The sequence below is a fragment of the Dinoponera quadriceps genome, unplaced genomic scaffold (genome assembly GCF_001313825.1).
Source record: "Dinoponera quadriceps isolate SergipeBrazil2010 unplaced genomic scaffold, ASM131382v1 scaffold5144, whole genome shotgun sequence".
NCBI classification, from domain to species: Eukaryota; Metazoa; Arthropoda; class Insecta; order Hymenoptera; family Formicidae; genus Dinoponera; species Dinoponera quadriceps.
The window spans coordinates 229,786-253,494 of record NW_014560308.1 but is presented as its reverse complement, the minus strand read 5'-3'; the positions used below and the strand labels follow the sequence as shown (position 1 = coordinate 253,494).

The following is a 23,709-nucleotide window of genomic DNA, read 5'->3' as shown; positions in this document are numbered from 1 at the left end:
GTGGAATATCATACGAAAGTATCCGGTTTCGTCATCCGCGGATATTCGCGCGCGAGGACGCCCCGAGTGAGACGCCATTTCCCCGGAGGGCTGTTTTTTTCCTCTCCCCTCCGGCGACTTCTGTCGCTTCGGTTTTTAAGCAACGATCAATCCGGGGCTTTCTAACGGGACTTAATTATCGCCATTCTTTCGCAACGTCCGCAGCCACATCGCGTCTCGCTGTGGTCTCAACTAACAAGGTGCGATTCCATTGAGAACGTAACAATTGAAAATTCATTAGCAGCGTCATTGTAACGGGATCCACATCCCCGCCGGCGATAACAATTGGACGTCCGTGTTATACGCGACCATTCGATTAATTAATTCGACAATACTTCCCTAATAGAGCGATCGCGGCTCTCGATTAGCTACCGAAGTTGTATGCGTTAAATGCAGAAAATCCATTTCCGACCCCGGTATACGCCGGTTTCCTCGGCGTAGAGAGGCTCTCCCCTCGGCAGATGCACTTGTTCGATTCGGTCCCGCCGTTTTACAAATTACATTAATTCCGCGATACACAGATAACGCGTTTCAGGCTCGACGGTGTTTAAGATAAAATAACGCGCCGTCGGCGGAATTTTTGCAGCGATGCACGGACGCGCGGTCGTAGATTTAATTTCAAGATTATGAATCGTATCGCTCGCGCCGCGACTAGTGCAATCGGATACGCGCGATACGCGCTCGAAATTCACGCACGGAACGCTGCCGATTTTTCACGTTTAATTAGCCGTCACCGCATAACGACCACGTCGGCCAACCCGAAGCGGAGATCCATCGTGCGTTATGATTCGTCCGACAGTGGCAGGGAGGTGCGACTTCTTCGTACATACACGGTGTCTCCGATTTCGCTTCACTTCACCCGTGGATTCCTCGAGCGATTTCAAGCCGACCTTTCTCTCGGCAAAAGAGATTCGTCTTGTAATATATCATCGGCACTCGGTACGCTCCTCTCCAACGATCACGGTGTCTTCGTACGTCCGTGAGAAATGATCGGTCCTAATTTGCCGGGGGGATCCGCGCGCGACACTCTGTATATCGTACCGTATGAATAATCGTTAATTAATTCCAGGCACGACGCGCGAGCAAAGCGACCCGCCGCCGGCGAGAAAGCACAGCGCGTACCTTATATTTCCAATTTTTCACACACGCATACATATACGAGCATAATAAATACCAGGGCGACGGTTACCTTACGGTGACGCGAAGTGCATAACAAATGAGAGAGAGAGAGAGAGAGAAAGGGAGCGGAGGAGCATGATTTTTTTTATTTTCGGCCGAGCACAGGAGCCCCTTTCCGGACGAGCGTTTTATCCGGCGCAGCAGAAGGTGGGAACGGTTCTCTATCATGAGCGAAACGTTTTATCAGATAAAGTCACGCTATCGGTCTCGGTAGATAAGGGAACGGTGACAGGTCGACGATGACACACGGCGCCCGTGCTTTCGGAAGAGTACGTGTCGCTCCGGCCATTTTTTCTCGCTCCCCGCCGTCAGACGTGTAATTTTTGTCTGTATCGCCGTCTCGAGTGGAAGATAGCTGAAGTGAGTAGAAGCGTCGTCGTTTATTGATTGTTACAATACGTGGCGTTTAATTCAGAGGGAGATCGCACGCGGATCACACGGAGAACACGGTGATTTCGACGCGAAATACAAATACTGCGCGGAGTTACGAAGGCCGTTGTCGTTCGTTGCGTGCGAACAGATTCAGAATCGTCAGCGGACTTTGCGATTTAACGAGATCGCTTTAAATGCAAAACGTGATTTGGCATTTGAAACGGATCTGAATAAAATAAATCACTCGTTGTTGCTTACGCGCTCAAAACTTCGTTTACTCGGACCGCTCGCGTCGTTCATACGCGCACGCTTAAACACACCGGCGGTTATGTAATTATGCGAGTGCCGTTCTCGTAACTGTTATTATCAGGTGCAAAATTCAAGACCGACGTGACGTACGCAACAGCGCACTTGATCAAATAATCGCGTCCGACTCGCGCTCTCATTCGTTCTAATCCTATTTGCACTTTAGCCGCGAACCTGCTTCGTCTCTTAAGTCTCCTCCATTATTCTATATTGAATTGCACATAAATCTTCATAGCAAAAGAGCGAGCTCGAGCAGGCTCTACCTACGCCAGTGGAGGAGAGAGAAAAAGAGAAAGAGAGAGAGAGAGAAAGAGACGGAGAAAGAGAGATAGCCAGAGTACGACGTAATTTCTCTTCATCTCCTCGCGGCGGTACGGTAGGGAGCGGAGCTCTTCTTTCGGTGTTCCCCGCTCAAGTAGATCCGTCTCAATCACGATCTCGCCGAAACGGTAAGAAGGACACCCCTGGACCGTAACACTAAATAACCATCCACGTCGATAGGTCATGGACACGCTGTATCCGAATCTTCACGAGCGCTTCGAGACCGAGGGCCTCTGCGCCATCTGCCTCATGGAGATGGAGCTGACGCCGAGGTATTCGTGCGTCAACGGGCACACCATGTGCCATCGTTGCAAGCCTTACTACTACGCCTGTCCCACCTGCCGCACGCCGATGGACGTGGAAATCCTGCCGCCGTCGTTGGACGCGCCACCGCACCTGATGCCGCAACCCATGCCGCGTCGTGTCGACTACAGCCCCAGCGCGCCGTCTCTGACGAGAGACTTTCTGGAGCACGAGAGGACGAGAGTTTGGGAACCGCCGACGCCGGACCAGCAGCTCAGATCGTGCGCGTATTCTCATTTAGGATGCTGGGTGAAGATGCCCAAACACCTGCAGGTTCTCCATGAGTCGAGGTGAGCGCGCCGAACGTCGTTGTCGTACACGCCGGGAAATAATATTTGCGAAGAGGTTTATTTTATGTATAAATAAACCTTTTATATCCCGCAAATAAATTTGTATTTTCTTTTCTCAACCGCGCGCGTTAGTTGGCTTCTAGATTGGTTCCACGTCCCTTGTGGATTTGTTTCCCGACTGTCGAAATTTCTTTCTCGACAACGCGTGTTACTATTGCATTTACATTGTCGAGTGAGAAATTTCAACACATACGTGATATCGATGTTTCCTGGGATCCGATTGAATAATCCGTCAAATCCACGAGCCGTTCAGCAACGTTAGTCTTTCGATTGCAACGTTAGGTGTCAGTTTCGGCCGCATCTGGAGGAGGAACATCTGCCGACGGACCTTCAGCATCGTCACGACGATTTGGTGGACTGCCCGTATTCAGCGGCAGGATGTAAGGTCCGCACGGTACCGTGGAGACGCGGCATTCACGGAAACTTTTGTATCTACAAGAAGTTCCACGACGTGGACAACATCAGCGAGGGTCTCGCGCGCGCGACATTCGTCGATAACGATTACGACGGCGAGCAATTGGTGGAGTGCAAGTTCCGGCGTTACGGCTGCATGGTGAGGATGCCGGGGAGGCGCAAACTCACGCACGAGCAGAAATGTAACTACAGGGACTATCGCAGCGAGACGGACGACGAGTACGATTGCATCTGGATGCCGTCGGAATCGGATTCCAAGGAAATGCAAGTGGAATGCAGATGGTCCGTAAACGGCTGCCGGGTCAGACCGAAACGTTACCGTAAGCAGATACACGAGGACAAGTGCAATTACAAGATGGAAGAGTGCGCCTACAAGGAGCGCGGCTGTGACGCCATGTTCATACCGGCCAGGAAATACGCTCACGAGAGAACCTGCGAGTACGCCAATTGAGCGAATGATGATCGATCGGTACGAATGCTCGAGCTCGGAAGGATACACGCATATGTAAAACAGTCGCAACGCTCCAAGTTCTATTTGATTTTTATCCGGACACGCGCGGAAAGCCAGCCTGGAAGCTGCGAAAAGATCACCTCTGATCGTACACTGAACGTACAATCCTGCCTCCCCTCGGTCGCGAGTTAGACCTGCTGCTGTCAATAAATCGAACGGGTCCAGCGATCCCGTAAATCCCGCTGCACGCCGGCCGAATTCGTCGAGATAACGACAATTAACAACAACAAAGCGAATCTACCGTCGAGGCGGGACGAAAGCCATTAACAGCGATTTCCAAGAATCCGTGGGATAATGCGGAAGAGGATTATTTGCTCTTTCTCTCTCTCTTTCTTTCTCTCTTACTTTCTATCTATTTATCTATCTATCTCTCTCTCTCTCTCGCGCGCGCGCGCGCTTTCTCGATCCCATTCCGACGCGAGCTAGTGAAACTTGCGCCTGTCGTTCGGGGGATCATCTTGGGCATGATCGCCGGGAATGAGGGGGCGATGGCGTGGCTGGGATATCCAACACCTGCAGGCTAATGGTGGGCCTCCCTGTGCGCGCCCACGATCGCGCCGTCGCTCGACAAAACGACACCTACACGCGCTTATAGCACCCATTTATAACGTCGGCGCGTGCAAAGGATGGGAGCGGGATCCGTCCCGATGCGCGATCACGGACGGTGGCTCGAAGTGTTAGTCTCAAAGTCAATAAAACGCGGTTTCGAGAAATGATGTAACTCTGGCTGTTATCTCGCTCGTTAATCGTCAGCAAGGAGAATTTCGCGTTACTTGAGTCAACGGGCACGAGAATGTCGGGCAAATTATTGTCGGGGTCGGAAAAACACGTTTTATTACACGAGGGTAAAATAATTTCTTGTTGTCGTATTATTATATCCTGTTGCGACACATGTAGCAAATAATTGTCGGTTAGAGACACGTTTACTCGTGATATGATGCATAGGAGTAAACATTGTGTGAGGAATCGGCAAAAGTTCAACGTCTGCAAACAAAGGGTGCAAACGACGGCCGGAATCTATTTTTTGTGCCATGAAAATCTGAGAGAGTCCCACGGGTGAAGGCATACACCTTCGTCCCTACTAAATAAATACCGAATGGACCGTATCGCGAGAAACTCTTGTCCGTCCGCGACGCGAACGTTCCGCCATCTCGGCGGGTCAGAACTTCTAACGTACAGGAATGACCTCTGAATGATGGACAAAGGGGTGCGGGAACTGTTTTACATAGTAAAGATCAGGAAGGACCATCGTCTCTGACCGATGCATGCCTTAAAGTAGATATAGCATCGTGTCTGAGTTCAAAGTCGTATTAAGAGAGGAGAGAAGCATCGCTGGATTGTATCCGGATCCGGGAACAATCGATATGACTCTTATTCAAGGCAATATCACCCCTTAATTCCTACCCTTTACCTTCCCTAATTGCGTTTCGGACTATTCGCTGATTTTTAATTAAACCGACTCACAAAGAGATTGCGCGGTTTAAAGAGGATATTTCATACCGCCACTTTGATTTCGAACATCCAGTTTTATTTGAATATCGAAGATTTATGCGCATAAATTTATCTCTTGCGATTGAAATATCGTGTAAGATATATTATGTAAAAATTTGCATACAATTTCTTTCTTAATTCCGTGTATTTCGTTGATGACAAATTACGATATAACAGAATCGAACAAGCGAGTTAAACTCAATGAATAACGAGAAGGTGTTTATTTTTTCTTCTTTTTTTTAATAAGTCATAAAAAAGCGCGCCATCGCATTAATATACAAATGTGTCATTTCTATGTAAAACAGCGAAGCGGAAAAAAAAGTTAACGACGGACAAGAGGAGAGATTATCGGACGAAAGTTAATGGCTTTTTTTCATTAAACCTTCCTCGCATAAATTAATAAACCGATGAGGGTTAGATGATGAAAGATAAGAAGGCGGCCGCTCGTCATATTTAAGAAACTCGTTGGTAGGCAAAATAGATATAGACACAGCAAGCTGCTACAACCTGCTAGTGGTGGGGTTGAGCAAAAGGACAGGGGGGCGGAGATGCGAGTAAATTGCACCCCTGGGGACAAGCCTGAAGAGTGGCGCGAAGGACGCAACAAGCCAGAAGTCAGCCAACTTTAATTAAGACAGCGTTGCAGACTAGATGTAGACACAGAGTTTTGTATATAAGAAACTCGGACTTGTGAAATTTCTTCGTTACTTGTAAATAGCAAGACGTGTTATATAAACAAAGGGCAGAGAAAGAAGGAAACATAAGCGTTATCGTTACTCTGCAAGAGTTTTCAGGATTTAGCGTCCACCTTCTATTTTAAAAAATCGATCTCTTTTTAGGAAAATATAAAAAACAAAGGGAAAGGTATCTGTAGTATCGATCTTTTATTTTTTTAGTTGTATACTGTTGCAACCAATCTCCTCTCAAATTAAAAATCTAATGAAATATTTAAAATTTAATGAAGATTACGGTTTTATTATTCGTTTGCTCCAATTAAAACTTATATTTGAAACCGCGTTCTCAAGTATCCCTATTAGTTTTAATTGTTCATACCTTAAGTAGGTTATAAGGTGAATAAGAATTTAATAAGTTTAATAAGAATTTGGTAAAACTTGCACTACGTATATACTGAAATATTATCCAACTGCTCCTGTAATTAGAAAGAATTGATCATTTGAGAGCTGAGATATTTGTAATTAAAATTGATACTTTTTGTACGTGTTCCTTGAGAGCATACTGATAAGCATACTATTTTTAAATTCTATTTTTAATATCTTCCAAACTGAAAATAAGATATTAATGAAAAACCATTATGATATTAAAGACATGCAGACATTATACACAATATATTTTGAAAATATAGCGGTGTAAAATTCATAATTTGTATTAATATTATACTTACAATATTAAATTATATAATATTTAATATTATATTATAATATTAAATTAATACTCGAAATATATACATGTTTAAACACACCTCTTTCTATTATCTCTGCATCTCTATTAGACCAATTTATGATATCAATATAGCATTAATAAGAAAAATTAAAAATAATATTTTCGTATTCGTAACATTCGTAACATTGTGTATATATGTTTACCACAACTCCATTTCAAATTAACATTTATTAATTAGGTAATTAATAAATAGTATTAATTAGGTAATGAAATTAATGTATGAGGACGTAATTTTGCTTGACAAATACTAAATTTATGAGCGGACATCTCGAAACACGACTGAAAATATGATACTGAGCCTTACAACCTTCTTAAATGTAATTAGTTTGCATTATTTCTAAGTCGGTCGATAAATCGAGTTCGAACTGGTAAAAGAAAAATCCGTAGGTGAGAAGTGGTATCCAAAAATTGAGACGATATCGTCCTGGTGGTTTCGTGACCAAAAGAGTCTCGATTTCGCGCCTCTATGGTCGTTGATCACCGGCGTCCGACACGTGTGCTCGTAAAACATATACGCCCGATACCAGAAGGTTTAGGAGTCTGTGTTCCCACGTAAATACCTCACGTCAAAAATGGCCCCGTTCGCATCTCACGACAGCCGCTCTGTACCGCGCTACACGCGAGCTCCATAATTCACGTTAGCGTTGCTTGCCGGCCGCGAGGGAGAGGAAGCGACCGTCCAGCCGATCGTATCTCAATTTCGTCAGGATATAACTACCGGGATGTCGACGTAACGAACAAAACCGTTTCTGATCGGAGCATCTGATCGCGCGGCACGTACGCGATTATCATCGTCGGACGGGACGCGATTGCCGCTGGAAGTAAGCTCGGAGAGAGATAAAGATTTACGGCGAGTAAACATCCGTCATCGTGGATCAAGTCGGAAATCCGGTGCTGTGATCGCGACACAGCGCCGCTGTTGCATCCGGGGGATGCATCTTTATGTAACGCTAAAGATATTCGCCAAGGTGTCGCTTAATATTTCACGCACGGCTAATAAATTGGACGCGATATATCGTTGTTGCTGAAATTAACGCGTTATTACACAAAGAAAAACATTTCTCTGGGCTCGATAAAACTTTTTTAGTTGAAGCAAACAAACGAATGCCTGATTCCACAAACAGGATTATTTGGTTTCTTGCGAACAATAAACGAAATGATATTTAATATTAAATTATGTTGTTTATATTAACAAGCCCAAGTCAAACGAACATGTATACTAAATCCGAAGAAATCTTTTCCTCTGTGTACAAACGAAATTTTTTTAACCAATCTGTACGATATGTGTGTGATCTGATCATACTTATCGAATTTAACGAAAGCCACCATCGTGCAGTCTGAAACTTCTCAGTGAGGTAATCGCGAGGAGAATAGATGCAGTCGCAAAGAGAGCCTTCCGAAACGCTCTGCGACTGACAATTAATGCCGTGATCTTATTTCGGTGCACGTTCCCGGGACAAATGATTTCTGCGTTCAGTGGTCGAGACGACAAACTTCTCGTGCCAGATTAAAATTCTTAATACAACCCTTTCAGACTGCGAGGGAGTGGGTGAATGAATGAGGGAGTGCATTCATGAACGGTGGAAGGGCCGGCCGAAGAAGAGGTGCGTCTCGAGGAAAAAGCGAATTTAATGAAACGAGAAAAACCCCGGTGACGGTGTATTTGTAATGCAAATACTGGACCGACGCTCCCGGAGGGACGAAAAATGAAAGGCTCGAAACAGGCGGGAACGAAATCGAGCATCCCATCGCTCTCGCTAATCCGATTCCGAATTCTTCGCCGTCCGCCTACTCGCCCGTTCGTTCGCTCTCTTGCTCACCCACTCGCTCGCTCGATCATGGAATCACGTTCCTGACGCTGTAACCTTGACAAAAAAGGAAGAAAATCCTAATTTCTTTTTCCTTAATTACCTCGGGGACTCGGCGAGTTGTGGAAACCACGATACGTCTCGAATGCTCATTATCCAAAAACCTCGGCTCGATCTAACATTGTCAACGAACCCGCCTGCCGTTCGCTCGACGCGTTTATACTTTGTTGATACGTGGAACATCACATTTCGTGCTCCCAACGTGGAATGGCACTCGTCATGCGAGAAAATGCGACAAAGCGGAGGACTAGAGGATTGAAGGAATCATTATTTACCGAAAGTCGACTATTGTCCTCTTCGACGGGCGCATTGTCGAATTAAAGGCTTTTGTGACACAGAACGCCAGGGGTGAGCAACGCGCTTCGTCTCTGTTCATCCAGTCACTTCTCTCTCTATCTCTCCAACGATTCGACGTGTTCCCTTCCCGCCGGCCGCGCCGACAGTCGCAAATGAAAGCACTTTTCCGCCGAATAGACAAAATAAATCGAGTCGCGCATGACAATGCCGATAATTTCGTGACAATACGCGCCCGCCCGGCGTCGGCGTACGCACGAATAAATACGCGCTCGCAGGAAACGCGCGCGAAAAACGAACGGGACCGATAGGGTTGCGCATCTGCCGCGTGTCTTCTCCAAACAACGTGGCGAAAGATTGAGCGAGGGTGAAGGGATAATAAAGCGTAGCAAAACATTTCTCCTCTCGCTGGCGATTAGCTCATTTTGTTCGAAGAGTCCTAAAAAGAAACAACACTCTGCAATCGTGCAATCGTGCTGCGATAATTATCTAAAAATATAATATAAAAGGATTATCTAATGTCTAATAATATAAAAAGATTCTCCAAAAGTACGAAGTACACAGAGAAAAAAGTAGTCTTAAATCGGTGATGGATATTCTCACACAGAGAAAATATTGTAATAAAAATGGTTGCAAAAGCTTGTAATGCTGGAATGTACCGGAATTATTACCGAAATTACCATGTGTGTTGTAATTTCGATAATAATTCCGGTATATTCCATATATTTCCGGTATATTTTTGTAATAATTTTTCTCCATGCATATATAAGCAAGAATATTATAATATTCTTAGAAGATTTTTAATCTTGAATTGAGTCCAAATAATATTTGCATCGATACTAATTCAATCAAATCAAGACTAAGTCTTCCAAGAAGGTTATAAATCCAGCAAACACCAAGTTGCAGTTATATAACTGTTAGTTTTAATTTCTCACTCAATAATATAACTGTTATATGACGTGCGTGTTATATACATTATTGAGTAGGAAATTATAACTAACAGTTATGTAACTTCAATTTGGTGTTTGCTGAGAATATTTCTGCTTATATGAGGATATGTATCATTGATTTAAGACTAATATTTTTCCGCGTATTAATGCAACGTCTCTCTTCCTCCCTCTTTCTCTCTCTCTCTTTCTCATACTTTTAGCCCGTAAATAAATAATTCTTGAAAGAAAGAAAGCGGATAGAGCAAGAACCAGATGCAGCAAGAAGCACCAGACACAAAGAACTTTTCTAGTCGCGCTATTTGTTTACAAAAATGAAAGAAAGGCGGTAACGCGGAGCGGAAGGGGCGATACGGCGCAATGATTTATCGGTGATAATTAAAGGGCCGAACGTCACCGCCGGCTGTGTATCGATGACCAACGGCCGGTGCGTGAGACTCGTATTAATAGGGTGTTTTAATATCCACCGCGAACACCAACCATCAATTCTGATCCTAAAGGATCCGTCGAACAAACGCGCGAAAATTTATCAACGATATTATGCAAACAGATCGGGAAACGCGCAACGTTTGTGGAATCCGATTAAGAGAGAGACAGAGAGAGGTAGAGGAAAAGAGCCGGCACGGATTTATGGCTGAATCGGGCGCGTTTTTATTGTCTCCTTACCCTGTACCGAAGCACTCCAACGTCACGGTAAATTTCAGTCGTAATTGGCGATCCTCTCTCTCTCTCTCTCTCTTGTGTAGAAGAAAAAATAGTGAAAATGGAAACTGCTGTCTACCAGTCAAGTTTCACCGACGTGCACTCGCGTGTAAAGTTTCGTCGTGAGCCACCCCCTCCTCGAGGGTGAGTAAGAAACACTCGGAATCCATCTCGTCGCAAACGGACAAGCACGTGGGAACCCTTCGCGACGGGCTCTCGAGGTTCGCGAAAGTATCGAGAGAAGTTGGATGGGATATGGTTACGATGATGTGGAAAAAAGGGGACTTTTTAATGGCGTACGCAGGTGTCGGAGTCCCTATCGACGTTAAGCTGTACCTAATGCCTTCGTCTTTCAGCGCGTCCACCCTCCCTGTGGACGACACAGCCTTCCTTATTTCCCCGGCAAATACTCATCCTCTGCAATCTCCTTTCTTTAATTGCTGCGGAGAGAACGTGGTAATAAAGGAAGGAAGGAGAACGGCCGCCCTCGACGTAACACACCTGAAAAGACTACTTACGTGACTTCAAGTCACTCGCTTTACTCCATTTACGACGATCGGATAAAAGCTAAATTGCTCCGCTGTTCCTTCGACCGGCCTCTTCGTACGTGAGATTGACGTGATACGTTTCTATAACTTCTCTTTTTAAACGCAATCTGCGTATTCTACGTATCTTTAATGCGACGAATTACGAATTACGACCACGTTTTCGCCGGTCACCGTGAACGTCCAATGTGTATTTTACAGCTTACTCGCGAGAGTGATCACGCTGTTTCTATCCAGTCGTCTTTATCGCGCGCCGACCTAACGAGTCACCTCAGCCGAGGTCGAGCTCCACGAGATCTCCTTTACTACCCTCGAAATCCCCGGGAGCCACTACCGCCGGTGGTAAAATCCAGCGCCTCGATATCCACTTCTGAACTGCAGGAAAAATGGGAAGCGTGAGGTGCGTGGCCGTGCAACATCGGGAGGATAATATACGAGCGTGGCGCGAGTCTGTGCGCAAACTTGATGTAGAGACCTCTCTTGAAAAGTGGCTGTCCTTGCTGGTACCACCGGCAGTTTCTGTCATGATTTACAGGTAAGGGCGACGTCGGGTATCCCGGCGGTTCTCAGCCCGGCCCGTCCGGGATCACCTACCGTGCGGACCGGGAAAGCGATGTTGCTTACACACTACCGAGCACCCTTAACCGTTTTGAAGCCTTCTCTCTAGTGTTTACGCGAAAGCTTCGCCCGCGAGCACACGATTGCACCTCCGTGAGAGGCAAAGAGATATCGATCCGCTTCGTCGATGAATAAAATGTTTTTTCCTATAAGCGCAACTGTATACGTAATGACCGAAGTATATAAACAACGCGTCCCGATAGCGCGAAGAGAAACTGCCGCTATTTGATAAACGGTTAAACCGATAAAGAAGGACACTATAAGCGCTTATTAGTTTCGAGATTTTGTCTTTGATTAACTTTTAGACTCTACAATTATTAGCATCTGATAAAAAAGTCATTATTATTATTGAAGTTGCATTTCTTCGCGTTCGACTCCCTTCAGAATCTTGTCGTTCGCGATGCGCATGTCGCACGGTCCAGTTATATTTCTGTCTGCGGCTTCACCCTCTCGCATTCCCCGTCCCTGTCGGCAGATAAAACGCTTCGAATTTCAAGATACGACGTCCGTCGTCCGTCATGACGGGAGATCCGTTCTTTCCGGCCGCAAGTTGGTGGCGAGTTGAGCGGTGGCCGCGCTCTCGGACGGCCGCCGGAGAGTCATCTACGTTGGTAATTTTCCGACAGTTCCCGTCGTCTCTGGACTCGTCGAGGCTCCGAAACTTTCTCGGGCGAAACTACGGCGACTTTGGCAACGGCCAACGTACATATGTATCGTGCATACATATGTATGCGACGGCGGGCAGTACACGAGTCCACGTATCCGTCGTCGGAATCCCGCGACTTCGCTGTTATTCTTTGCCCCTCCGTCCTCGGAAACAGGCCCTCCCGAGCGTTCGAGCGACATTCGAGCGGGAAAGAAACGAATGGAAGGACCCATCGTCGAAATTTTTTTCTCGTCGCGCGCCGCTTTATTGAGTTCTAACGCGATCGCATAGGAGCGGCCGATACAGAGGGCCGTAATCTCATTTTCGCGGATTGATAAGAGAGCGTTTAAATTCGCCGTGAAAACGGGTGGATGAGCGCACCTGTGCCACGGCCGCTCCCATCGACGGGCCAATCTGTTGTCCCGATGAGCTCTCTTTTACCCGTCACCAAATAGAAGCGCACACTCTCAACGTCATGGATACGCCACGGAACTTCCCAAATAGAGACGTTTCCGGGACGAGCGTACTCGGATTTTACATATTCATGCGTTACACCGATTGTTCGTGTCTCGGCGAAGCAACGAAGTTCCCAAAGTGCGAAACGGGGGATGTACCGTTGAAGAGAACGGCGGATCGATCAGTGCGTTACCCCAACTGCCTTCATCCTCGCTACACCCGAAAAAGCTCTTTTGCGATATCCGATTATTCCTAAGGCCTGTCGGGCCACGAGCCTCTCGAAAACGAGAGGCGAAAGATCGAGGCCTTTTCATCGCGACGCATTAGTCGCGTAGACTTTGACGAACCAATGAAATAAATGGTCGTAAATTGTAGCCTCGACGGTGAAGAGGAGGAGGACGACGACGATGCCGCGAACGAAAGCGCCTCCATTAAGGGTTACAGCACCTCGTTCGCTCTCCCCTCCTTACATCTCTTTCGGCGGGATGACGTTGGTTGGAAGCCACTCTCAGCCCTCGTCGTCACCGACGTTACGGGAATCACATTGGATCTACAAAGGGTTGACAGAAGACTTTCATCAATGCATACGACGCCTCCATTGTTCTTCCCATAAGATTGATCCTGCGCGGCACCCCACGTTTACCCCGCGGAATCACCGGCTGAAGGACGACGCTGTAAAACGATACAGCGTCCCCCCCCCTTTTCGACAGCTGAAGGGAGGCCGGGAAGAGCGATAATAGAAACACCGTGTTGAAGGATATTAAGTTTCTCTCCTGCCGGAACACCGATGGTACGCGCGGCGTACGCTTCCGTCGATTTGTTACACCCCGTACGAAGGGCGGCAACCCCCCCGTCCGAAGCCAGTGAACGAAACCGTGATTTTAATGTCCGGTTTGCAGAGCAGCCCGCTGAACGATTGTTATCGGTGATAACGAAGCGAAAACGCTGACGGTACGCCGCTCACGAGCGAGAGAACGCTCCTCGCAAGAATGAAGTAACCGCGGAGATATATGGACGTACGATTGTAACGTATGTTCAGCAGCTGAAGATGAATCTCTGACGTACCTGGCGCGAGTGGAATGTGAGGTACGTACGTGCCGTGCACCTATATACACGCGCAAGAATAACTCGTTACTCTTGAATGCGACTTGATTGATGACTCGAGGGCTTCGTTCGCATTTCGGTCAGTGTGCCTGCGCCAATGCGCGAAACGCATGTCGGATTTTGCAATTCAGATCCAAGAACGTATCCAAGGAAATTCGAATTCATCCGGTTAAACGACTGACTGACCGGTCGATTGGCTAGTTGGCTGGGGCGCGTAACTCTTAAAAGCTCGCAACGTCTGAACACGTTCGTCTTGCTGGTCGCGGCTGAGCTCCGCCTAATTCGGAAATGGGACCCACGTAGTGGGCATAGGGGATCGCAATAATGCACCTAACCTACGAGAAATATACACAGCGCGGGAGATGGATTTACGGCTCGGCGTCGTCTTGAAGAGACCGCGGAGAAATGTACGGAAAGCGTGAGGAGCGAAATATGAGAAGGAGAATGAGGCCAGGACGAGGGGATGGCGGGTGCCTATTTAGTGCGCTACGTCGGCTATATCAACGTTATTATACTGCGGATTCCCAAGGGAGGGCTCTCGCACGCGCGCGCACGCGGCGAGGAGGAGAGACCGCGCGAAAGGCGAATGGATCGCGCAGAAGCGGTTTCTTAAAATATGGATAGACTGCATCGTCGGCGAGACCGAGCGAATGCGCCTCCACATCGCTCCCCAACAACCCCCGTCACCGTTGCACGTGAATATTTACATTCCCGCGGTGTAAATTCACGTTTGGACGCGCTATCAGCTGATCTTTAAACGCCTCGGAATCATTCATTAGAAATTAGTTTCGCGCCTTTATCTCTTCCCACCTTCCGCTGCTTCATCATAATTTTCAAGTGGAAAGTTTGAAATAAGAGTTCATTCAACAATTATGTCACGCCACGAGGGAGGGGGAGTCTATTGGCTTCCGTGACGGCTGTGACGGTAGGGGAGAGAGGAAGTAAAAGCCATGGTACGTCACATTAAGCTCTCGGCACATGTGCTTATTTTCGTGCTGGATCTAAAGAAATTTAGTAATATAACATACAGGCTGTATGGGAGAGTAATTCTATGTTCTATATCATGGGACGTAATACTGGAAGGGAGTTCAAATATTTTGTGTCAAAATGTGACGAAGGAAGGCGAGGGGGGAGTGTAAAAGACTCAAATTTCGTGTGATGTAATCGTTGAGTAGCCCCTAAATCATTTTTCATCGGAAATAACATTAATATCGGGGCAACTATAGTAACTAGTTAATATAATAATATCCGTAATGTTTTTTCCGTGCGCATATTTCAATCGCGAGAAAGTCACTCGGTAATATTTGTTAAACGTTAATGATGTTAAATCATTAATATAATTATGGAAGGATAAATTTGCGATTTGTGTATGCGAAACGTGCAGGACTATTTCGGACCAAGAAACGCGGCGACCGTTACCTTCTGCGTATGAACCGACCTTTTAAATCCCAGTAATATTCGTTTATTAAGTTAAAATTCCCGAAAAATTCTTACCCAATTGCTAACTAAATTAATAAACATTCTATTGACCCTATTCGTTATATTAAATCCGATACATTTCACACACACGATGAATAAATTTACCCTCCCATAATTATATCAATTGTTTGTCATTATTAATATTAATATTAATATATGGAACTAGAACATCCGTGTCTGGTCTTCAATCGATATTGACAATTTACCTTCCGTTGGAGCCTTCATACTTAAAATATTTATTACCTCGTGCCGGATCATAAATCTTAGTACGCCGCAAAGGGGTTGATTCTCTTAATAAGCGATGAGCCGTAACTATTTAAAAAGAAAGAAGCTGCTTTTCATCTCTCGGGAGATCCGTCCATCCTGCAATTTCGTGTGAAGAAAGAAGTTCCGCGGGCTGGATATTCAAGATAACCGCGGCAATAACCGTTTCGACCCTCGAGAGAGCGAGCGAGATTGAAGCGCCTTTTACTCTCAAACGCGCGCGCGCGCGTGCGCGCGTAGTCTTCAGCCGCGCTCCAATTTAATGAAAGTTCTTATAAAAGCTAATATTTTCCGTCTAAAATGCGCCGCTAGCGTCGCTGAAGATTATTTAGCGTCGTTGCACTGAAACAACGTGGAACATCGTTGCGGGAAAAGAGCTCCTCGTTAAAACTCGATCGCAATCTCGATACGGTCGTCTACCACAGGACATCGTCAATCTGCTTCTCGTAAAGGATCCGTTCGTTAACCGAACGTGCTTTCTGGACATTCCGTTTATAGGAAAACGTGTAGAAAAAGGGTGCGCGGACGTAGTGCTTGTTAAAAGTTTCGTGTTTCCTCGACGGTGCGTACGACGATGCGTCGTCCAGCTAAAAAATACGCTCGACGATTTTGGGGTATTTGCGAGGCCATCAAAACCGACCCTCGCCAGACGGGACTCCCTTTCATGGTTGCACGGCTGCATTAGAGTTGAACGCGACTCTCTCGCGGCGAACACTTCGACGTACAAAACGGCACGCACCGGCTATTGAGTTTACAAGCTCTCCTCGTCGCTTCTTCCGGCAGAAGAAAGAAAAGCGCGACTGTTAGACGAGACACAAGGAGTCGGACGGAGGAATTTATCCGTGCGGCGGAAAGAAATAAATAAGAACGGGCGAGGGCGGTTATGCGCGGGCCAGGCGGGAGAAACTGACGGCGAAAGATAGATCTGGCGGTGTACCTCGGGGATTTCATCTTTACGTCTGCCGAAGCGCACTCCGCGCGGAGCTTACCGGCGCGGGAAGAACGGCCAGAAGCGATAAAACACGAAGCGCGCATTCCGCGCGGGCGCGCCGTAATAATAAATCGCACGTTAGATTTTTACGACGTTATTACTTGGAGATTATCGGGTCGTTGGACTGGTGGTAGCAGATCTATGGGAAATCCGCTGCGGCTGTGTCCGTGAAGAAACGGCAACGATATTGACACGTTAAACGATATTAACTTATATGAAGCCGGAATAGCGACGTTACATTACAAAATTTCGTGTAAATAACGGTCCACTAAAATTTTTATATCATTTTAACACGAGATATACGTTACAAATATGTTAAGAAGTACACAAATATACGTTACATTAACATATTCACTTTGTTGACGTTTTAATTTTTAACATATTCACTTTGTTAAAGTAACGCAAAAATTTCAATGCACCGTTATTTACTCAAAAACTTTTTACTGTGTAACGTATCGCAATCATATGTGTGTAAAATATAAACAACGGTGTTTAAAGAATTACACACAAGTGGTCAGTAGAAAATCGATTAAATGAAACTATGGTGAAGTCTGTGAAGAATCATATTTGTTTGCCATGAGTAGAGCACCAAAACCGACATATTATTTTACTTTTCGGTTTCTAAAACCTTGTTGAAAGTGTAGAATTAAAATTGATGTGAACGCAAAGCGACAATATTTCCCTACTAAAATACTCTGTAATTTTTTAAAATTATTATATCTAAAATTATTACATATTGTCTCGCAAATGACTTTAACTCGTGAAAAGTTACTCGAAAACCAATGGAATTCAATTAATTTTTTATTTTGCAACTTTTTCATCATAATAATTTTGTTAAACAGATAAATAAAAATGTAATGGAAATAAGGAAGGAGACGAACGAGAACTTTAAAAATGAGTGAGCTTGTTTGCTTGTTTACACTGCTATAGCGGATCACTGTCAGCGAGGAACTTGAGCTGATCACCCACGCGATCATCCGGCAATTATACCTACATCGAAAGTCTACATCCTTGCTCCGTTCCCTCCGTCACGAATCTCCTCTTCTCCCTATTCGAATACTCAGATAACTGGCGGCTCGCGCTCAAATCTCCGAAAGGAAGGATCCTTCGTTTCCTGAACGGAATTGAGATTTTGAAGATGAATGGACCGCGGCATGTACGTAAATTGCATTGTTGCAGCAGTGGCCTCACGGGAAGAAAGTTGAAATGGCCAATTAGCTTCTCTAGAGGCCTCTTGATAGAATCGCGCAATGGCTCGAGTCGACGGTTCCACCCGCCATTGGAGTGCACTTAAACGACGGAGTGGAAAGGTCAAGTGGATTTATTATTTCTACTTTCTTATCACGAATATCGTAAAGATTTCGTCAAGAAGCAAGTACATTCTGGGGCTATTCAACAATTACGTCACATTATGAGAGTAGAGTCAATTAGTTTGCGTGACGGTCTGTGATGGCAGGAAGGGGAGGAGAGAAGTGAGAGTGTGAAGACGTCACATGGAACGTCACATTAAATGACGTTACTTGCAAATATGGATACGCGTGATTTTTGTTTGCATTCGTGACACACTGGGGAGCGGGGGAAGGGGAAAAAAGTACCCAAATCCAACGTGATTTAATTGTTGGACGATCTCTTTCCTGATTGCTCGATTTATCGGTAGACCATATGAAAATGCACAGTTTAAAATGATATATAAACCGCGTTCGAATGATTCTTCGAATATGCAACTCGTATCGCGAATGAACAATTCCCTATCTTTGTACTTCTCACAATTGTTCTCTTTCAAGTTCCTAGGTGAACATCAAGTAGCAGGAGCAACGTCGAAGCTAACGACGAGCTTTTCTGTAACGTCCTCTCCAGGAAAGCTCACGAGTCGTCTTTACTCCATCGATACTTGAGTATGTATTTAAAATGCGCAGCTCCGAATACGTAAAGTATCGACGAGTTATAATGTTAAATGCAATGAAATTTCAAAGCGTTACTTCAACAATTCTACGTTACGTATTATTTTAATCCACGGAAAAATGTTCATTTCAGCACAATCTTCAAGAGTTACAGTCGATAAAATTAAATAACTCGCAGGTAGATAGGTAGGTAGGTAGGTAAAGAAGACCTCTACCGATAACACAGAACGGTGCTTGCGCAAGCTCGAGGGCTTTCTCCAGGTTACCCTTGGAGCACCCTCGGTGCAAGTTATCCTTCTCTACCTAGTCGAGTTACCATTGGTTTCGATAGCACGTTGTGCGCTTCTTATGTAATATCTAAATTATTACATAGAATCAAAGCTTTGTAACAAAATCTCGATGTCACTTTTGTCCGCTACAGTTGCAAACGCGTGTCTATATTTGGCTGGTTAAATATATTCACGCTATATTAATGGAATAAATCCAGTCCTGTAATGATAAACGCATTAATTACAATAGAGCCCGAGCACATTGTGCAACGAACGTTCCGTTGTGTGATGGATTGAATGAACGCGCATACAATGCGTGTAATGTAAATCGTACATAAATTAACCAGGAGATGTAATTGTACCCTGAATCGATTCTGCAAAAAGACGCCGTATAATCAAGCTATCGTATTAAAATTTCCATCGACTTCGGATAGGTAGGATTACAATGAATTAATTGCGATTATTTATTTACGAATTACATCAACGCGAGGCTTTTATATCAACGCGGAAATTGTTTATACGTGACTTTGAATCGTCACGAATAATGTTTAATCAATTGTAGAAATAATACCTTCCAACCTTCCAATCACCTTTCAATCACATTACACCTGCATTATCGCTGAGGCTATAATATCATGATACACATTACACTTCAGTTTTTCGATGAGAGCATCCCATAATTCCCCCGATAATGGAGAGTAATGTAACGCAGATACACTTGGAAAATATTTAGCAAGTTGGTGTTCTAATATCATTCGTCTTCTCAGTGGCGTGCCCGAATTCCTCCGTGACACCGTCGAATTGAGGAGTCTTGTGCCACATTCTAGAGCATATTTACTCGCGTATATAACAGCATAACATCCACTAAAGAAGCTCGGCACGCTATTGTGCTTAATGGCAGCCTGGCCGAATTCATTACGCGACATCCGACATAGACCACGTATGTCGTAAAGACGCCAGACTGGTCGAGAAATTCGACCGTTTCTCTTATTAACCCTCCAAACGACAAAGTAAATTTTCAACTTATCCGGGAAAGTGGGGTTGGATCCGATCCCGTGCTCCATTTTGTTCATTTTCGTTCATTGCAATCCACGTACGAAATAGGGAGAAGTAAATAATAACACGAAACGTTCCTTGAGAAAAGAAACAGCGCGCGTACGCTGCAAAATGAACGAGCCACGGGGTTGCATCCGACCCTAACCTTGCGGCTAGAGAGTTAACGCATAAGGTGCGCGGGTGAAAAATACACGAAAAAAAAGTGTGAGTCAAGTGTGCGGATAGCAAGCGTCGTAAAGCATTCAGTGGGCGCGTTATCCGCGTCGCTGATGGAAGCTCAACGTGAGGCGGAACGAGGAGAAACGACGGGTGATAGCCCGAAAACTATAGGCACGAAAAACGCGAAGGCAAAGCGGGGCTTTGCACCGAGGGGGTAAAAACGGGCGGTAGCCGTAGGCGAGAAGAACGGGGCCCGATGGGAACCCCGCCGCTGATGCGAGGCGCGATACGCCGGAAACGCGTTGCGCCGCGTTTACGGCCGTGCTATCGCGCTCATAGAATTTCTCATCAAGTTTCCCGTGCGGAATGTGCATAGAGGGAAAAAGGATAGGAACGAATGAAACGCTCCTCGCGAAGAAGCTTGGGCGGACCGACCGACGGCACGCCAGGTCACGCCAGAATAGCGGCAATGAGAAAAGCTTCTCGCGTGCTCACCGTTATCGGAAAAATTCCTTGTATCGGAGACGTTTGAAAGGAACGTTTCCCGCTCGAATATCACTTTTCCTTCCACGCTCGGCGGACGATCAATGCCCCGAGTTACGAGAGCAAAGAACAGGAAGCGTTTGAGTACGTCCAAATCCATTTCATGGCTCCGAGGCGCGAGCTTCGAAGGGACGTGCGAACGCGCTATCGCGGGGCCGGAGGGAAATCTCTCGGTATCGGGAAAAGGAATTGCGCGGGAGTGCGCCGCGCTTTTCGCATTGCGCTTTTAACGTTAAAAGCGACTGTTCGATCCTTTCCCTACGTGGACACGTACAACGTATCACGCGCATAATAAACTCAGAGAGAGAGAGTGAGAGAGAGGGGGAGGGGGGAGTGGTACCGTCGCGCCATGTTTGCCGTTGAACGTGAGCGCGAGCTTTAATTTTATCAAGAAGGAAAATTCCACCCTGAGAAAGCAATTTCTGCCGAGGAATCGCTCCTTTTTATATCGTTACGTTTATACGCTCCCTTGTCATTTCGCTCCCGTAAGTTTTCCACCGGTTCTAACGATACGGACAGCATATTTACTCGCAGTCTGCCGAAGAATCTCGCAGTTTCGACGAACGACAGTTTCACGGATACGCGGAAATGGAACGTTACGACGCGCACGCGGCCGATTAATATTGATGAAAGATGGTATCGCGCGGCGACGCGCGTAACTCTCTTTCCTCAACCTCCGACGACGCAGTCGCGTTCAGGGATGCATCATACGCGTCCCTGATGCTGTAAATAACGATGTGTATCGAGGATGGTATACACGGAACACTCTAAGGAATGAGAAAGATCGCGGGAAACCGACGAAATCCGTCCGTGGAGGAACGCGAGTAGCGGTTTTAACGATACTCAATCTCCGGATTGGATTGCGTTGCGTTTCAAGACGCAAGGGTGAAGAGGAGGGGGAGAAGGAGGTTGGAAGGAAACGATCCTATGGCGAATATCCGGCAGTTCGTTTCCGTCTCTCCGTCACTTATTCGTGAAATATCGCGGCCCGCTCGCGGGGGCCGAGAGTTACGACGCAGTAATATTGAATCTCTCGAGTTATCGGGCTGTCCCGAGCATCGCGGCTATAATAACACACTTAGGCGACGGGCAAATCGATTAACCCAAGCGTGAATAATTCCTACGACGGCACTCGCGAATGAATTATTTGGCGCGCGCGCGCGCGCGTCCCGCTTACGTCGTTATAATTGGACACGTGTAATACTCACGGCTCATATTAGACGATTGATCCGCCGCGCCCCGCGAACCCACCCTTCCTAACGTGCTACCTCTTTACGCAAGCCGACGTGATTACGCCTCTCGCGCCCCGATGGGAGTTATCATCCTTTGCGGTCTCGTGTCGCCCACGTTGCCCTGTATTTTCCTTCAACAGTGTCTGCACCGTTGCGTATATCACGTCGTCAGAAGGCTGCGCATTAACAAGACTGGCTAACACAGGCACACAGTACTATAATAACAAGGGTATTAATAAATAAAAGAGTCGTAGTGATCGGATATCGTAGATTGGTGGAAGGAACGCGCCCTCGAGGGTTGTGCAGAAATAAAGTCACGATGTACACGAGTATCGCGTCGAAGGCTCGCTCATTCACAGGATCGCGCTAACAGCATCGCGTAACTGAGGACATATTGCCCATAAGCGAAAAAATAATGAAAGGATTATGGAAATAATCACATATTAAATTGGTCTATATTCCGTTTAAAAGCGACTGCAGAAGTTTGATGGTAATTCAGAGCCTGGATCAAAAGTTATTCCACTTCAAAGGAAGTTGCGAAGTGAAATGAGTTTGATGAGACTTCGATCGAAAATTTACATTACGTACTTACATTACGTATATATTGAAATATTATCCGACACATTTCTCGTGTAATTAGAGAAGGATTGGCCATTTGGAAGCTGAGATATTCGCAACTAAAGATGACACTTTTTACATGCATCCCTTGAGAGAATAGCGTGGTGTTTTTAGTTTCTACTTTTAATATCTTTTAAACTATATGAATAAGATTTTAAGAAAAAAACTCATCATGGTATTAGAGACTAATATGCAGACATGATACACAAATTTCAGAATTAGTGAGAATTTTCTTCTGAAAATACAGCAATGCAAAGTTCATAATTTATATGAAAATACGGCACTGATTGGCAATACATCCCTTAATCTCCGTCCGAGTGTTGGCGTATAAAATTAAAGTGAATGAGAGAGGGTGCGCCTTGAGGCGGCGTGTGAAACAAAGCGCGGCAGAAGCGGAGAAGCCGGATAAATAAACGGAGCGCGCGACTTAACTTCGTACTCGCGCGCGGCCGCTCACGGTGTAAATTCGTAGCGTTAATTAATCACGAGGAAGCGATGAAAGCCGAAGCGCGTCGCCTCCCCCACCGATGAAGCGGTGCCCGATAAGCTCGTGAATTAAGAACTCCCGTGGTGGCCAAGATTTATCGATACACGATGAATCGAATAATGGCAGCGATCGGCGGCGAGAAAACGCAAGCCAAGGAACGCGATTAGTCTCGCTGTCCCGCACGGTCGTTCCAGGTTGAAACGAGAATCCATCACGCGGACATATTGGATTTGAGAGAGGATCGAAAGCTCGTTTCCTGCAGGCGCATACTATCCATCCGCGCGCATGTTCTGCCATATATATATATATATATATGTATGTATATTGCGCGATAATATTCTTGGCGAGAATAATCTTGTCGTATCAACGGTGATCGATCCAATAATCCTTCCAAAAATCGCCTCCGTTATAAATTACGGCCGTTACTAAGACGTCATTGGAATGGAGCTTCGCCGGACGTGCGTTTGACGAAAAGCCAAAGCCGTAATAAAATAAAGCTCGCACGAAGTCGTAAAAATGTCAGGAGCGAGGAGGAGGACGCTCGAAATATCGCGGCACGATATGCGCGCATATACGGGCCTAAAACCGGATGCAGAGAAGGATGAGCGACTATACTTTCGACTTATCGCAATTCGCCGATGCTGAGAGCCAGCGTTGTGTACGAATAGCTATATCAGTATATCCGTTACCTCTCTCTCTTTCTCCCCACCCACGTATATCCTCATTTTTCAAGAACTTCGAATACGATATCGAGCCACTCCTCTCTGCCCCCCCCCCCCCCCC

The 23,709-nt window shown here is 45.9% G+C and overlaps 2 protein-coding genes across 2 annotated transcripts in view; both read left to right on the top strand.

The window, feature by feature from the left end:
* Nucleotides 1–1,504: 1,504 nt before the first annotated feature.
* LOC106750718 lies at nt 1,505–5,333 on the top strand. The gene is made up of 3 exons (XM_014631240.1): nt 1,505–1,578; nt 2,398–2,810; nt 3,153–5,333. Exons 2-3 carry the CDS (start codon nt 2,401–2,403, stop codon nt 3,733–3,735), a joined length of 993 nt encoding a protein of 330 aa, XP_014486726.1. The 5' UTR covers nt 1,505–1,578; nt 2,398–2,400; the 3' UTR covers nt 3,736–5,333.
* A 6,156-nt stretch (nt 5,334–11,489) lies between these two features.
* LOC106750687 (trypsin-7-like) overlaps nt 11,490–23,709 on the top strand; it is a 17,804-nt gene continuing 5,584 nt past the window's right edge. The window contains exon 1 of the mRNA XM_014631189.1: nt 11,490–11,638. Coding sequence (XP_014486675.1) covers nt 11,490–11,638 — 149 coding nt within the window. The remainder of the gene's footprint in view (nt 11,639–23,709) is intronic.